Raw genomic sequence first — 15319 nt, forward strand, 5'->3', positions numbered from 1 at the left:
GTTATAATCTTGTTTACATGTGGTGTTGTATTGTTTGGTGTTAAGGTCCCACACGCAAGGGGTTTCTCTCTTACGTGTGGTGATGTTTTTCCACCGTTTGGATGATGATGAGGTTTCATCTGTGTGCGAATTGTATAATTGATTATGTTCAGATACCTCTTGTAATTTCAAAAAAAAAAATTCATTTGAAAAAACAGTTACTAGATGTTGACGTTGTTAGACTAAAATAAATTTATGATACTGATCCCCTACCATTCAGAGTTAATTTTATAACAATTTCATTTTAAAATATTTGTTTATTAGCCAGGTTAATGACGCAGACTCGCAGGTAGATTCTAAAATACCTATTCCGCGCCATAAAATTTTCAAGAACGTCAAAGTATTGACCAAGTCAACGCCCATATAGTCCAAGAAAGTGGGTTAAGAATTTCAGGACTTCACACTTAGTTATTCAATAGTGAACTTTTTCATATTCTATACATATGCATTGTATATTAATTTTATATTTTCGTATGTCCCAACTCCCTTGAATTTTTATTATATACTCTTTTAGGGTATGTACGTTTATTTTTACATTTAATTTTTATTATATATATATATATATATATATATATATATATATAGGGAGAGGTTCAAGAAAGAACCATAAATAAAAAAAGACCGGAGAACCATTTTCAGCCATTCGATCATCAAGATCTACGGTGGATGCATCATCTTGTTGGATGAATGCAGATCCTGGGTTCGAATCCTGAAGGGAGCATTTTTTTTAAAAATTTTTTAGTGCATTAATTTTAACAGCGAATGCATTAATTTTTACAGTGGATGCATTAGATTTGATGGTTCTCCCGTTCTCACAAATAATGTAGTTCTCTCTAGAACCACACCCTATATATATATATATATATATATATATATATATATATATATATATATATATATATTAAAACTATTCACAACCGTTGTTCATGACATGAAGTCATGGAATTCCCATGCATCCCAACCATAAAAAAGTCACCCTAGAAGACTTTTAAACTCAATATTAACCCGTCGTTAAAATATCTCGAAATGGATTAAATATTAACGAAACATATAAAAATATATTTATCAAGATACACATACACAAATGAAAATACTAAATTCATCGACCCAAATTCTACAAATACTTTATAAATCGAGATGTCGTGTGCATGAATTGTGTTGTAGGTATCTTAAAAGAAAGACGACTTAGTTTGTGCATAAAGAATTAATAAATTTATGTTTATGGTATTGTTATAACAATATTAAATTTCATATAGATCGCAATATTAGCATTACTTAGGGACTTTTTCATGGTGCGCCTAACATTCACGTAAAGTCTTAAAACGCTGCCATTTTTCATGTGGAACATATGGACCAACTAAGTCCCTAATTCAAATATTAAATAATGTAACACAATTAAAATCGACTTTTTCTTGGTCATACCGTGTCACGCTAGCTCATGTGAAGCTTCTATTGACTACGGGTGCGCAACTTATTTATGCTCTCTATAAATACAATATGTATCAAAATTATTATGACAATCTCACCACCCCACTTTGAGTTTAAGAATTTCATTCAATCACTATATATCCATATAGTGATATTGTGAAAGAAAATCAAATACATTGGTATAGAAACATCGCAGGGGCAACCTGAAGAACACTGCTAAAATTCAATTATGGAAGCAACAAGATTAAACATGTTTGTGTTTCTATCATTAGTTGCAGCTGCCATGCTACATGGCTCATCGGCACAAACCACACACGTCGTGGGCGACGCGCTCGGCTGGCTCGTCCCACCCGGCGGCGACGTGGCCTACCGCACATGGGCCGCCACACAAACCTTCACCGTGGGTGACGTGCTAGGTATATATGTTACACATATTTATGTTTTCAATTTAATTAGACTCAATTAATGGTAGAGAGTACTAACTAAATATTACTATATTTGTAGTGTTCAATTTCACCGCAGATGCACACAATGTAGCTGAGGTGAGCAAGGAAGCATTTGATTCGTGCAATACCACAAATCCCATCTCACTATCAACCACTTCTCCAACTAACATAACCTTGACATCTGCCGGTGAGCACCACTTCCTCTGCACCTTCCAAAGCCACTGCGATTTTGGCCAGAAGTTGGCGATCAATGTCACCGCCGCCTCTGCCGCCCCAGCACCACAGCCCGCCACTCCACCGCCAGCGGCCACACCGTCACCGGAAGCGGAAGTTTACACAGTAGGTGATGCTCTTGGCTGGCTTGTACCTCCTGGTGGTCCAATTGCATACCAAACTTGGGCTAGGAACAAAGCTTTCGTCGTCGGTGACATTTTAGGTAACGCTTTCGCTATGACCTTATAAGTCAAAATAATACGCCGCAACAATTTAATTCTATAAATACTATACTAATCATCGTTACGAAATTTTATGTGTACCATTGTGTCCTATGTTTATATCTATTAATTTAAAAATATTTTTTATAAAAATAAAATTTATTATAATATTATAAATTATTTCTAATTTTTATTTCAAAAAATTAAATTTTTTAAAAAGTATATACCATGACTTTGAATTTATCAACCTATTAGCTAATAAAAGTGAAATTAAGTGATAAAAAATAATTATATACCTTAGATTAATGGAATAAACCCTAATTAATAATCACAAAATTAAACTAAAGTATATATATAAAGTTGAAATTGAAGAAAATATATATAAGAAACTAAATAAAAGTAAAAGTGGAACACAAAGTGAGATATAAAGTTGTGGTATACTGAATTTTATTCCAAATCTAGGGGTTGGTTGCTGAGGGCCCAACCAATATATTTTTAAAAAAAAAATAATTTTAACATTATCGTTGTTAGAAATTTTAAATTTTAACTCCCTCATATTAATTTTAAACGTGGTTTGCAGTGTTCAACTTTACAAACGCGGCACACAACGTGTTACAAGTGACTAAGGCCGAATTCGATTCCTGCAACGTCTCCACCACCACGACGCCGCCAACCACCGCCTCTCCGGCGAGGATCACCCTCACATCCGCTGGAGAGCACTATTACATGTGCACCTTCCCTCAACACTGCTCCTTCGGCCAAAAGCTAGCCATCAACGTCACCGGTAGCAGCGGCGGCGCCCCTGCACCAGCTCCTTCAAGCCCAGCTCCAACCCCTTCCTCCCCACCTACTCCGCCGCCAAGCTCAGCTACTCCTCCGTCCAGCTCCGCCACTCCCCCGACCAGCGCCGCGACTCCCCCGACCAGCGCCGCGACTCCCCCGACCAGCGCCGGTGGTCCCTCATCGTCTACCCCCTCGACGCCGGCTACCCCTAGCCCACGTACCCCTCCTCCTCCACCCAGCGGCTCCTCCGCATCGGTTGCGGCTGCGGCCTTGCCCATCACTTTGTTGGCCGTTGCTCTGGCGTTCCTGTGTAACTAGATCATGATGCAGACAATTTTGTTTTTGTTTGGTGATTTGTTTTGATCTCATATACATTTTTATTTTATGTGTAATGATTATTGTATTGTTAGATTTATGTTTCATATCCTTGATTGGTACGTAATTAATACTAATAAAGTTGGTTTTTGTATTCTGCTATATTCCACCTTTCATTTTTCATTACTTTGTGATTTTTATTTCGGGTATATATTATTCCAAATTTTTACCAGTGGGAAGATTAGCACTAGAGATAAAAGTTTGATAAGCCATAATTGTACTTAATAGAATTTAATTCCTTTATTTGAGATTGATTCTCAGGGTTTGTATAAAGGATTTTATTATTTAATCCAATAATATGAAAAATGAACCGAATGAACCCATGCAACTGAAATATAGTTGGCTTGACCTGTTTGAAACTGAAAGTTGGCATTCCTAATCCTAGCTAGTTTAACCGGGTGATAGTATCAAAATAAAACCAATATGAACCGCTTAATGGAAAATCGAAAGAGGAAAATAATTTTATTAATATTTTTCTTTAAGATTTCGAGTATAATAAATGGATTAAAGCTGGAAATAAATAGAGTATATATATATATGGACTTATTATTTGATTTCGGCTTCTTGATTTAAACACGGATTTCATTTAGATATAAGGGGGGTTTTACTTTAAAGAATTAGCCTTGAAATCCATGTTTAAATCAATTATATAAATATTTGGATTACTATATACTGGAGTATAACATAAAATTTCTCCACGAATTCCTTCTGGCCGAGAATTCCGATTTGTCATTATTACCCCATGACGTGGAAAGAATTACAATGCCGTTTCACTTAAAATTATAAGAGTTAGAATAGGTGCGTTGATTTTTAAAACAAGATAACGAGAAATTAAATGTTAGTATACTTTGTAATCGTATCTCATTTATTTTCAAATTAATAACTAAAATTAACACCTTCCGCCAATATGCCGAAATTGTGATGTTTGACAAAAGAGAATATTATGTGAGCAAAACGTATCGGTCTAATTGTGTGTATAAACATAATATTGATTTAAATCTAAGTAAGAAATGGTTTAGAATTCAGACACGTTTACTAATGTCGGTCTAATTATATGTATGATAATATTGATTTAAATCTAGATGTAATTAAGAAATGGTTTAGAATTCAAACACGTTTAATAATTAATTATTGCGAGTGTGAATGTGAGACTAATTAACAACAATATGTCAACATGCATTCATTGTTTGATAATTGAACGAGCATAAACTAAATTCTAGAACGATCACTTTTTGAGAGAGCGATGACTATTTGTTCCTTTGGCTAAACTCTATATATTTTCATGATTGAAGGAGTAAAAGTATTATTTCTAGAACGATTTCGTTGTTAAAAGTTTGTTTAGAGTCGACCCCGGCCCCACCGTCCCCAAAGAAAAAGAAAAAAAATATTACTATTATAAAATTTGTCCTCATTCCCCCAATTCAAAAAGAGTATTATTAAAATTTTAATATTATATTATAAATAATTGAAGCTGGAGATATTTTCATAAGAGAATATCTAAAATCAAATATTAATTGGTATTTTTTCCTAATAATAATGGCAACCTAAACCCCACCCGGCCACCGAGAGAAAGAAACAAAAAAAAAGTATATATTAGAAAAAAAATCGAAAATGGCGATTGAAAAGTAGCTAGAGAAAGTAGTGGTACTTTCACATTGAAATACAATTGTTTATTGTAATGCTTGAAAATTTGAAATAAATTATTGGTATATAGAAGAAATTAATAATTTGATAGCGATCATGCAACTCATGAGACGACGCGATAACTCAAACATAATGTTACGTGCCCCCCCCCCCCCCCGAGGGGGGTACACGTACGTAGACATTGTAGTTTTTAGTAATTATGGGCAAAGTGGGATATATCCATAAAGAATTAATGAAATATTTAGTTTGTACGTAATAGTTCGATTTTAATTACTCTTGTAAATTTAAAGGATCGAAATTAATTACTCCTATTACAAATAGTGAGAAAAACAAATAAAACAAAGAAGTGATCATAAGGTTAGGCGTTCAATTTATTATTGCAAATTCAGTTGCTCCAAACCTATAAAACTAAGAGGCATGCAAAAAATATATTTTTTTAATTAATAGGTATATAAATAGTATAGCTAGCCAAATTTTGAAAATGTCAAATTTTTAATCAAAATGTGTAAATTCTTATAAAAATGCCCCTGTAATTCAAAATCTGAAAATAATGATCAAGTTGAAGTTTTATGCGAAATTGTTCAATTTGTTTGATTACATCAACTTTTGAGTTTCACTTGAATTTGCACTATCACTTGAAATCGTTCAATTCGTGTAATTTGCATGAACCTTAGATTTCCACTATCATGTGCAATCGTTCAATTTCCGCCATCTTGTAAATATTTAATTTCGCATGAATCTTTGATTTCCACATTAATTTTCAGTATCATGCGAAATCGTTCAATTGCGCGTGATTGCGCTAATCTTTAATTTTTCCCATGAACGTGATTTTTTTTCAATTTCATTAAGGATAAAAATAGTCTATTTACACAAAAATTATTATAAAATTTATATATTTTTAAACATTAACTACTATTTATATAATGACCAAGTAAAATGGCTATGTTTCACCAATGTCACAAAATGTTAATCAGTATATATCTTTTCTCAGTGTCAATAAATCATGTGCCCGCGTGAGAAAATTATGTTAGTTATGTCACTTTAATTTACTCAAATATTTTGGAGACCGATGTTAAAAAAACACATAAATTAAAAGGTTGTGTCTATTTAATTTACAATATTGCAATTAACTCCGTAAAATCAGGTATCGTAGTTGCTACATTAATATTAGTACACAATCAAACTCAATTGCAGTCGATTATTGCATGCTTAATCCAAGTTAAATATCGAACTGAATCTAACAAAATATCAAAAAACTAAACACATGATGCAAATTAAGCTTCAAAAGAAGTCAATAACAATAAGAATGCTAAGAAATAATTAAAAGAAATGGTAATATATAGTTAGCAGTCCATGTATGAATTATTCGTACAAATAAAATTTAAGCATGAAAACGCGTTTCCGCGAAACTCTCTCCCTTGTATCCTTTGTCGAGTCAAAATCACGAATCTACAAAAGCAGACGCCCAATTTGATTTCCTCAAAGCACTATTCTTTCCTTCTCTCTATATATTTACTTAATTATTCTATCCGTAAAAACACGCTTTCCCTCACCTATATATACACCCATTTCCGACGCATGAAAATTTAAATTACTACATTTCACAACAATTTACAAAAACAAACAAAGCTAGAAGCAGCTCAGGGGCGACCTGTTTGAACACACAACATATTTAGTAAAAAAAATGGCTAACACTAAGAATTTGGTATTGTTTGGGTGGTTGGCCGCCGCCGCCCTATTAAGCGGTTGCGCCGCCGATACGTACACGGTGGGAGATGACCTCGGGTGGACGAGGCCGCCTCTTGGAGAAGTAGCCTACCAGACATGGGCTAGGCTTAAAGATTTTGACGTCGGAGACACCATAAGTGAGTATTAATTATACGCATTTAATTTCTTCAATAATAGTAATCACTATGCATTTCATAAAAGCAGCCTAAATTGGGTGGCTAATAATTAGGAAATTAGTGACTCCAATTCTACCAACACACTCTAAAGTCCAGATCTTGGTATGAATTTTTTTTTAAATCCTCACCACCAAAAAAGGTTCAAACTTGAATTTCTGTGTTGTTCTTGGGTTTTGTTGTGGATAATTAGATAAAATTTTTGGAATATTGCTTTAGTTCTTAATTAAGAGAGGACGATTTTTTTTTTTTTGTGATATAGAGAAGGCGTCTTTAATAACATTATAATTAAGTGTTTAAATAGAGTGGATCAAAAACAAGCGCGGGTTGTTGCAAAATAAGATTGTTGATGTGAATATAGATAAGATTAATTTGCATAAGCTCTATCTATGATATATTGTTGATGTGATAAATTTATAATTGAAATATCTTATAATATTACACAATATATCATCGTTAAATACTTAAATTGTAGTAAAAATAAGACTGAGAGTGATGTAATAGTAATAAATAAATATGATATATTAAACATATATTAGTATTGTCGGATATAGATTTTTTTTTTTAGAAAAAAAAGATTTATATTAGTAAATCACAATGCACAAAATTTGTGAGGCACGTCGGATAAAGATTGGTTGATATTTTTTTAAATGAAACTATTGGACATACGCATACCGCAGATACTCCCTTGAAACCAAGCATTACGTCATCACACGTTAATCTCCAATTTCTGCACAATCCAAATAACTGAATAAGTAATCTTTTTTAATTGTTTATAATCACGGGACTAACTGCAATTGTGTTTTTTTTTTAAATGCAGCATTCAGCTGGACTGGAACACACAATGTAGCCCAAGTGACGAAAGATGGTTACGACAACTGCAGTGCAACAAGCAATTTGGGCCCAGTCCAGACAGTAAGCCCATACAACTTCATCCTTAACTCCACCGAGCCTTACTACTTCATTTGCACCGTCGGCGACCACTGCAGCAACGGCCAGAAGGTTACCGTTCAAGTCCGCTCATTCAACGCCGCCTCTCCGTCTCTCACCACCGCCGCCTTCTCTGCTATCTTCCTCGCCGTCTCCGCCTCCGTTGCTCTATTGATCTAATCCGCCTTCACTTTGACGATTGCATTTATATAAAATTCATTTTCGTATCTTGATTAGTGTCTAGTTATATATTCTTATACAGGTTTTTGTATTTAATTAACGTTATATCTATTGATTGTGTTTATTATGTCAAAGTATACTTATTCATAATTTAGTCATTAAATAAAATCGGATGGTTCATAATTTTTAGTGTAATTTGTACATATTGATAAAACAAAACTTTGTTTAAGTTTTTTTTTTTTTTGAATTAAAAAAATGAAAATTTCCAGGTATCGACACGATTAAAAGATTGAACAAAAGCGCATATTGATATTGCCAGATTGCGAACAACGTTATTAACATTGCAATCCAAAAAAAAAACTTATCCATACAATATATTTAATCTTTTACCCAACGATTCCAAATTTACTTTAAATTCTTCCATCCAAACTCCAAACAGTGCCTAAAGAAATGGTAAGCACTTTTATTCTTCAATTTTGCTAAAGATTAAATGTTGAAAATACATGCTCTTCTTTAAAGACATACAACGTCAGCAGATCTAAAGGGGAACACACAACTTTTGTTGCGCAAATGAACATGATGTCAAAAATAAAAAATAAAAATAAATTAAAAAAAAAGTGCGGCAAATTCATCCGCAACCACTAGGTCAAAATAAATGAGCATCCTGTTCAGATCACAAGAGACTAGAGAAAACGACATTGAGAGTTTGATAGGAGTAAAAGACAAATGAGTCATTATCGACCAAAGACACGTGGAAACACTTTATTCGTTTGGAATGAACCGCCTAATAAAAATCCGTTATCATAATATTTTAAAGGGTTAAGTATCAATTTGGCCCGTAGAGGCCCCTGTAGCTATTAACACCCTATGGGCAGGGGTGTGTCAACTAAGCCCCTGAAATATCTAATTTCCGCCAATTAACCCCTCCGACTTAACGGACGGTTAACACCGTTAACTATTTTACTTTTTTATTTTTATTTTATTTTATTGGTGGTGGGACTCACACCATCTTCTTCACCAAGCTTGCCGGAAACCTAATCCACCCCTTCCCCGAAACTCCGGCGTCGCAGCGGCGACAAGCTCACATCTCTCTCTCTCACGCTCTGCTTTTTCTCGTCTATCTCATCTCTCACGTTCAACTCTCTCTCTCGGCCTACTCCCTCTCTTGCGCAAAGGCAGCAGCCGCCACCTACCACCGCCGCCGTCGCTCCTCGCCACCACCACCAGTTGCCGTTCCTCCACGGCGTAAAAGCGGCAACAGCAACAGAGTAACAACAACAGCAGCAACTCCAGCAGCAGTCGGCAGCCGCGCGCAGCTTGGCCGCGCCGTCGTCGCGCTCTACCGCACCACCACCGCGAAGCCACCACTCTTCCTCCTTTTCCAGCCCTGAGCGCCATCTTCGGTCTTCCATAGTAGCGAAAGGAGCAGCAACAAAGCGGCTGAGCCTCCTCAACGCGCCGCCTTGCCGAACTCGCCACCAGAGCTCCGCCGGCCACCCTCGTCGCCGCCACGCAGGATTTTCGGGGAAGGGGTGGATTAGGTTTCTGGCGAGCTTGGTGAAGAAGATGGTGTGGGTCCCACCACCAATAAAATAAAATAAAAATAAAAAAATAAAAATAGTTAACAGTGTTAACCGTCCGTTAAGTCGGAGGGGTTAATTGGCGAAAATTAGGTACTTTAGAGGCTTAGTTGACACACCCCTACCCATAGGGTGTTAATAGCTACATGGGCTTCTACGTTAGGGGCCAAATTGATACTTAACCCTATTTTAAAATATATGATGTCAGACAATGTTACCCTTCAGTGCAATACACGTAAAGACTTGAATTGATGAAGTTATCGTCTAACGTAAAGCATGACAAACTTGAATTTGTAACCCAAAAATGAAAAATATATTATGCCCTTAAGTTACAAGTGGCTATAAATAGCTAAACTTTCATTATATAATGTACACACTATTTATAGCCATCTATTATGCCCTTAGCTTAGAAGTGTCGAGAAATCTTTAGCATATGGTTGATATTTTCTAGTTTTGGCTCTTCTCATCTCGATCTTTGAAAACCATATTTGATATTTGTTCATAGCCGGAAGAGTTTCGCCTGAATTAATTCGTCACGAGAGCTTGGATGCCTGTGACTGTGATCTTCGTTGAATTTCCAACATTTTGCTCCCAATCTTCACAAGGTCCATTTTAACACTTATGGTGCGTTCTCTTTAGTTGTAAATTTATCATGGAAAAAAGAAGAATAAACAAAATTTTACTCTTTAAATCATTCTTTTCTTTTCCCTATCCCTCCTTTGTAGTGAAAAGGAAGGATCAAATTTTATTTTGTAGGAAATGAGGGAAAAGAATGAAAGGATTTAAAGAGTAAAATTTTGTTTATCTCTCATTTATCTATGATAAATTTACCATCAAAGAGAACACATCCTTGGTAATAAATTTGATGTTTACACTCCACATATCACTCACAAAACAACATTATCGGAGTAATGAGGTTAAAATGCATTAGACGTGGCGCTCAAAAAAAATGCATTAGACGTGTTTAGTTTGCTACAAATTGAAAAACAACATTATTGTTAAAGCGCATTAAAACTAAAAATAAAATCAAAGTTCCTAAATTTTTGACAATTAACCCAAGGGATAATGTTTCTTGAAGCTTTTTTTTAAAGAGGAATGTTTCGTGAAGCTTAATGAATGATCAGATGAAATTTGACCATTCAAAATTCGGATTCCTCATTGAATTTCTAAATACATGAATATTGATTCATGACCTTACATTCTCTTTTGGAAATGCCCAACATCTACTTTACCAACTCAGATTTAAAGTCTTGGATTCAAGTAAATGATCGTATCAACCACTAGTAACTTTTGTGGCTACTAAATTACACAAAATATAATAAATGGGGGAAACATGCAAAGAATAATTGAGGTGAGGTGTGATGGATTAAAGTGAGAAACCACCTCTTCTGCCAAATGTAATGTTGGGTTGCATTTGGGAACATGAGGTGACATCTAAACACACACACACACATGCCAACCAATTCTTACTTTTGAAGGACCACTCCCCACTTTTATGACATAACACTCCTCAATAATTCACCCATTTCAAAACCTACACATTCAAACAACAACCAAATATATGCAATAAATAAATTTATTTATTTCTACTGTTAACAAACTCCTACTTTACCTTTGCCTTCTGTACTTCAATTTTTTGCTGTTCTCACAATAAGAAGAAAAGAAAAGAAAAAAAGCAGTGGACCAGACTCAAATAAATGCAATAGTACAAAGAGCAAAATATTCATTGACGATCCAAGTAAACAGTAAAATGGTTAATGCACTGAACCACATGCACAATAATGGAGGCCTTCATTAATCTGTAACACCATTTTTAAGAATTAAAATGCATACTCATGATTCTGAATGATCAAATTTTGCAGGTCAAAAGATTTGGTTGCTTTCACTTTCTCCTTTGCTAAAAACATCATGGCCTCAAATGCTTCAGCTACACATGACACATAAAAGCAAGAAATCCACCAAGTTCCACATTATTACTGCGACAAATTAGAGTTTCCCTCCTTTCTTTTCAGATGGAATAGCAGGCCGTCGTACGCACTCGAAAAAGAGCAGTTATAAGCCACTTTTAACATGATGAGATCACACAAGAAGATGCCAGCAATAGATCTACCTTACTTACTAGTTTACTAGTCAGCCAACTACATCAATTCACTTCCTCAGCCACCCAAGAATTCAACACGATCGTGTCGTGTATCTACTCACCGTGGAATCAATGGTTCGACAAGGCATTAAAGGATGCCCCAGATGCAACCCCTTTTCATTGCTTGGTAGCTATGGAGTTCCTAGATACAGTAAAATATTTCGTGAGTATACTATAATCAAGACGATTTTTACACTCTCCCCGTAGTAGGAGGTTGCTGAGGAACTCTTGTGCTTTCTCTAGAACAAACCTTCTAGCATGTTTCTTTACCCGACAAACATAAACTTTCCAAACTAGTTAAAGCAGCCAGTTACTGAAACACAAGATCATGCCTAACAATGCAAAACTTTCCAGTGAAATGGTCAATTGAATGAGAAGGAAATCGATGAACTGCTTCCAGATACAACTAGAAGCTCGGATACGTATTTCAACCATTATTCTTCTAGCATGAATTACTAGCAAACTTCATAGCTTTTTGCTCCAATAGCACTATCAAGAAGAATAACTTTTGCTACTTAATAATTGAATATGCAGTTACACTTACAATTTGCTGCTGCCTCTGCTGTCATGTTTTAAATGCATAATAAATGGAATATGAATCCTAGAGATAAGATAAAAACTAATTTCCATAGGATCATACTATTCTCCTAAAACATGTAATTTACCATTACCGTAGGACCTCGGATGCAGGTCCCATTAACTTTCACCAACTGCTTCTGATACTTTCCTGTCAAGAACTTGGGCAGAGAAGTCAAGAAAGGACTCCCAACTGCATATACATGCAATCTGCAATTTTCTTTTTTTCATTTTCTCTCGAAAAGATATAATCGCACAATACAATAAAGAAGGCAAATCTCTACATACCAGGTCTTCTCATTTGACCAACAAAATGGTTAGTTGAATCCTGTGACCAGAAAAATTGATCATTTCCTAAATCTCCACTAAAAGATAGCTTACGCTTCCTAGAAACTAATTCCGCATTCTGATTCTCACTCTCTTCGTTCTGCTTACTGTTATGCAACTGTGTGGGGTTATGAGCAGACTCCATAGGAAAGAAAGGGAACTCCTTCTCCACGGGCAGCCCTTCATACGGAGATACCCTACGACCGAGGCTATCAGTAACAAAACCAGAGACCTTTTCCCTGCTCGAATTCGAGTCAGAAAAGAGCCCCAACCTCAGGGACAAGTCAAAGCCGGCCTGAGGTCCCTTCCCTTTGCTATCCTTGGAAGCTACTTCACATGTCCTTTTCCCCAAAAATTTATCTTCGCCATACGGGAATAGATTCTGTAAGCACCCGCCTTCAGCAGCAGGTTCAGCAGGTGATGAAAACACCGGCACGCCAATAATCACAGAATCTGACTTCTGAGCTTCCTGAAATCCCAATTGACGAACCTCGGGTTTGAAAGTCATCCCGTAGTACAAGGGGTACACCGAGGTTCTACTCAGAGAAGCATTACACTCCAGTTCAACACCATTCTTATTGCCAATACAATGAAGCTTCTCAAATGAAGAAGCAATGTGCTGGTTAGTACTAATTGGTGCAATTCGCTTGTTAGACTCCCAAACTAGACGGGCGGAATCCACATGTTGGGGCATCTTGAGCATGGAGCTACTGGTGGTTTGGGCAGGCATCAAATCAGGATTCCGCTCATTCACATTGTCATTTAGGAACCTCGGAGACATGCTATTATTGCATTCTTGATAGGAAGGTCTGAGGTAAGTTCTCGGATTATTGTGCCTTTGGCTTCTGGATGCCCTTACCGGTACACACCCTAGGTTAAGTGCAGCTGAAAAACACAATTCAGTTCCACAAAGCATCAAAGCAAAGCAAACTAGCATTACCAGAAGATCTCAATGCTTAAAACCCAATAACGAGATAGAGATGCAGAGAACAAAATGAGCACCTTCAACACACGGAGGCAGAAGCTCCCCAGTCTCCGTGGTGTCGTCTTTCCGAATAATTGTGTCGACGGCATCATTCACACGGTCCCATAGCGTCTCAATATTGGAGTATTCAGCCTACCCAACATATAAACATAATCAGTAAACGCCAATTATAGCAAAATTCAGTTCAACCAACACCAAATCACAAATGGGGGGAAAAGGCGAAACCTCAGAGTTGGCTTTGGAGTACATGATTTCCTCCGCTTTCAAGACCACAATAGGCAGCTTCTCCTGCCATTCTTTGTTCTTTTTAGTTGCAGCGGAGTGATTATCATGTACAAGCCTGTTCGGAAACACAGTTTTTGGAAAAACTTCAACAAAATTTACCTAAAGAATTAACTTAAAGAATTAACCAACCCAGTTTTTTTTTATTTTAGAAAAAAACAATTAAGGAAATTAGGAACCTGAAAATCTGTTGGATAACCAAACCTCTGATGGGCTGGTGCCTTTCACTATGCCAAGCTCTTCGCACGCACTCGTAAGGTCTGGGTCCTGGCCTGGGCATCTTCTTGAGCTAAGACTGTTGGCGCAATCAAGAAAAAGAGAAGAAAAACCCTGGAACAGAAAAGCAGATTTGCTGGAACAGCTGAAGAAGGAATCGAAAGAAACAATCTTGGCAGAGGTGTAGTGTAGTAGTATTGGAGTAGTATGGGGTTGGAGGGGAGGAGTAGAGGGAGAAAGAGGAGAGAGATGCTGCGCTTTTTAGCATTTGGTTTTGGGTAGAAGCAATAAATGCTTGAGCAATGGGGGAGTGGGGCTGTTTGATTGATGGTGTGATGTGCCATTCTGCCCCCCACAACCTCCCAATCCCAATTTTTCTTAACATCACTCTTTTACTTCGCATACATTTTTCACTATATTCAACTTGCATTTTGTTTTTGTTTTTTTCACCATTTTTTTCAAAAAAATGAACTTGAAAGTCTTTTACTAATTGCTCCCTCCATAAAAATTTTGAACACAAAATTTAAGAAAATACCTCATTCATTCTTAAAAATTGTGACCCAATGAAGATAACATACATTTTAAAGAAAAAAAGTATAATAGCTTGATAGTTGTGTTTCAATGAAGATTGAGTCCTACACTTTTTTATAAATAGTGAGAGAAAAAAATTCTGAAGTAATTTACAAATAAAGAAAAAACACAATTTTTAGGGACATTCAAATATGATAATAAGGTCACAATTTTCAAAGACAGATGAAAAAGTATTTAGTGTGTCAAATATGATAAATGAAAAGTGAAAAGTTAAATAAAAAATAAATTTTTTATCCAATAAAGAAACATCTTAAGATAGGTGGAACTATTAAAAAAAAGGGCAAACAGCGCCAAAATCCCTGCAGTTTTCCCGAATTCACATTTTTCCCTTGACCTTTAAATTTCTCGTTAAAATCCTTGAACTTAGTTCCGATTCTCGTTTTTTCCTTAATGATGTTTTCCGGCAACTAATTGCACTGACGTGTCACCTATGTGGAAAGCTTGTGTTGAGTCATTAAATTA

At 35.9% G+C, this 15319-nt stretch overlaps 3 protein-coding genes across 5 annotated transcripts; 2 read left to right on the forward strand and 1 right to left on the reverse strand.

Annotated features, from left to right (window-relative positions):
• The first annotated feature begins 1548 nt into the window (after positions 1-1548).
• LOC130988910 (uclacyanin 1-like) lies at positions 1549-3607 on the forward strand. Its single transcript, XM_057912900.1, has 3 exons — positions 1549-1883; positions 1972-2349; positions 2928-3607. Exons 1-3 carry the CDS (start codon positions 1697-1699, stop codon positions 3446-3448), a joined length of 1086 nt encoding a protein of 361 aa, XP_057768883.1. The 5' UTR covers positions 1549-1696; the 3' UTR covers positions 3449-3607.
• A 2930-nt stretch (positions 3608-6537) lies between these two features.
• Positions 6538-8343, forward strand: LOC130988918 (umecyanin-like). Its single transcript, XM_057912904.1, has 2 exons — positions 6538-7014; positions 7871-8343. Exons 1-2 carry the CDS (start codon positions 6834-6836, stop codon positions 8158-8160), a joined length of 471 nt encoding a protein of 156 aa, XP_057768887.1. The 5' UTR covers positions 6538-6833; the 3' UTR covers positions 8161-8343.
• Positions 8344-12370: 4027 nt separating this feature from the next.
• On the reverse strand, positions 12371-14620 carry LOC130988924 (uncharacterized). Of its 3 annotated transcripts, none has more exons than XM_057912920.1 (5): positions 14255-14620; positions 13994-14108; positions 13786-13900; positions 12745-13668; positions 12371-12666 (listed from the first exon to the last, which is right to left on the reverse strand). In XM_057912920.1, exons 2-5 carry the CDS (start codon positions 14015-14017, stop codon positions 12632-12634), a joined length of 1098 nt encoding a protein of 365 aa, XP_057768903.1. In that variant the 5' UTR covers positions 14018-14108; positions 14255-14620; the 3' UTR covers positions 12371-12631. The 3 variants fall into 3 exon arrangements, with proteins under 3 accessions (XP_057768903.1, XP_057768895.1, XP_057768908.1); XM_057912912.1 differs by having other exon boundaries at positions 14230-14619; XM_057912925.1 differs by having other exon boundaries at positions 12657-13668; positions 13994-14152; positions 14255-14618.
• Positions 14621-15319: the final 699 nt, after the last annotated feature.

The sequence above is a fragment of the Salvia miltiorrhiza genome, chromosome 1 (assembly GCF_028751815.1).
Source record: "Salvia miltiorrhiza cultivar Shanhuang (shh) chromosome 1, IMPLAD_Smil_shh, whole genome shotgun sequence".
Classification (NCBI taxonomy): Eukaryota; Viridiplantae; Streptophyta; class Magnoliopsida; order Lamiales; family Lamiaceae; genus Salvia; species Salvia miltiorrhiza.

Coding starts and splice junctions, on each gene's coding strand:
- LOC130988910 (XM_057912900.1), top strand. CDS start 1,697: ATGGAAGCAACAAGATTAAACATGTTTGTGTTTCTATCATTAGTTGCA. Junction 1,884..1,971: donor CACCGTGGGTGACGTGCTAG/GTATATATGTTA, acceptor CTATATTTGTAG/TGTTCAATTTCACCGCAGAT. Junction 2,350..2,927: donor CGTCGTCGGTGACATTTTAG/GTAACGCTTTCG, acceptor CGTGGTTTGCAG/TGTTCAACTTTACAAACGCG.
- LOC130988918 (XM_057912904.1), top strand. CDS start 6,834: ATGGCTAACACTAAGAATTTGGTATTGTTTGGGTGGTTGGCCGCCGCC. Junction 7,015..7,870: donor TGACGTCGGAGACACCATAA/GTGAGTATTAAT, acceptor TTTTAAATGCAG/CATTCAGCTGGACTGGAACA.
- LOC130988924 (XM_057912912.1), bottom strand. CDS start 14,330: ATGCCCAGGCCAGGACCCAGACCTTACGAGTGCGTGCGAAGAGCTTGG. Junction 14,109..14,229: donor GTTATCCAACAGATTTTCAG/GTTCCTAATTTC, acceptor GTTTCCGAACAG/GCTTGTACATGATAATCACT. Junction 12,667..12,744: donor TGGTCAAATGAGAAGACCTG/GTATGTAGAGAT, acceptor AGAAAATTGCAG/ATTGCATGTATATGCAGTTG.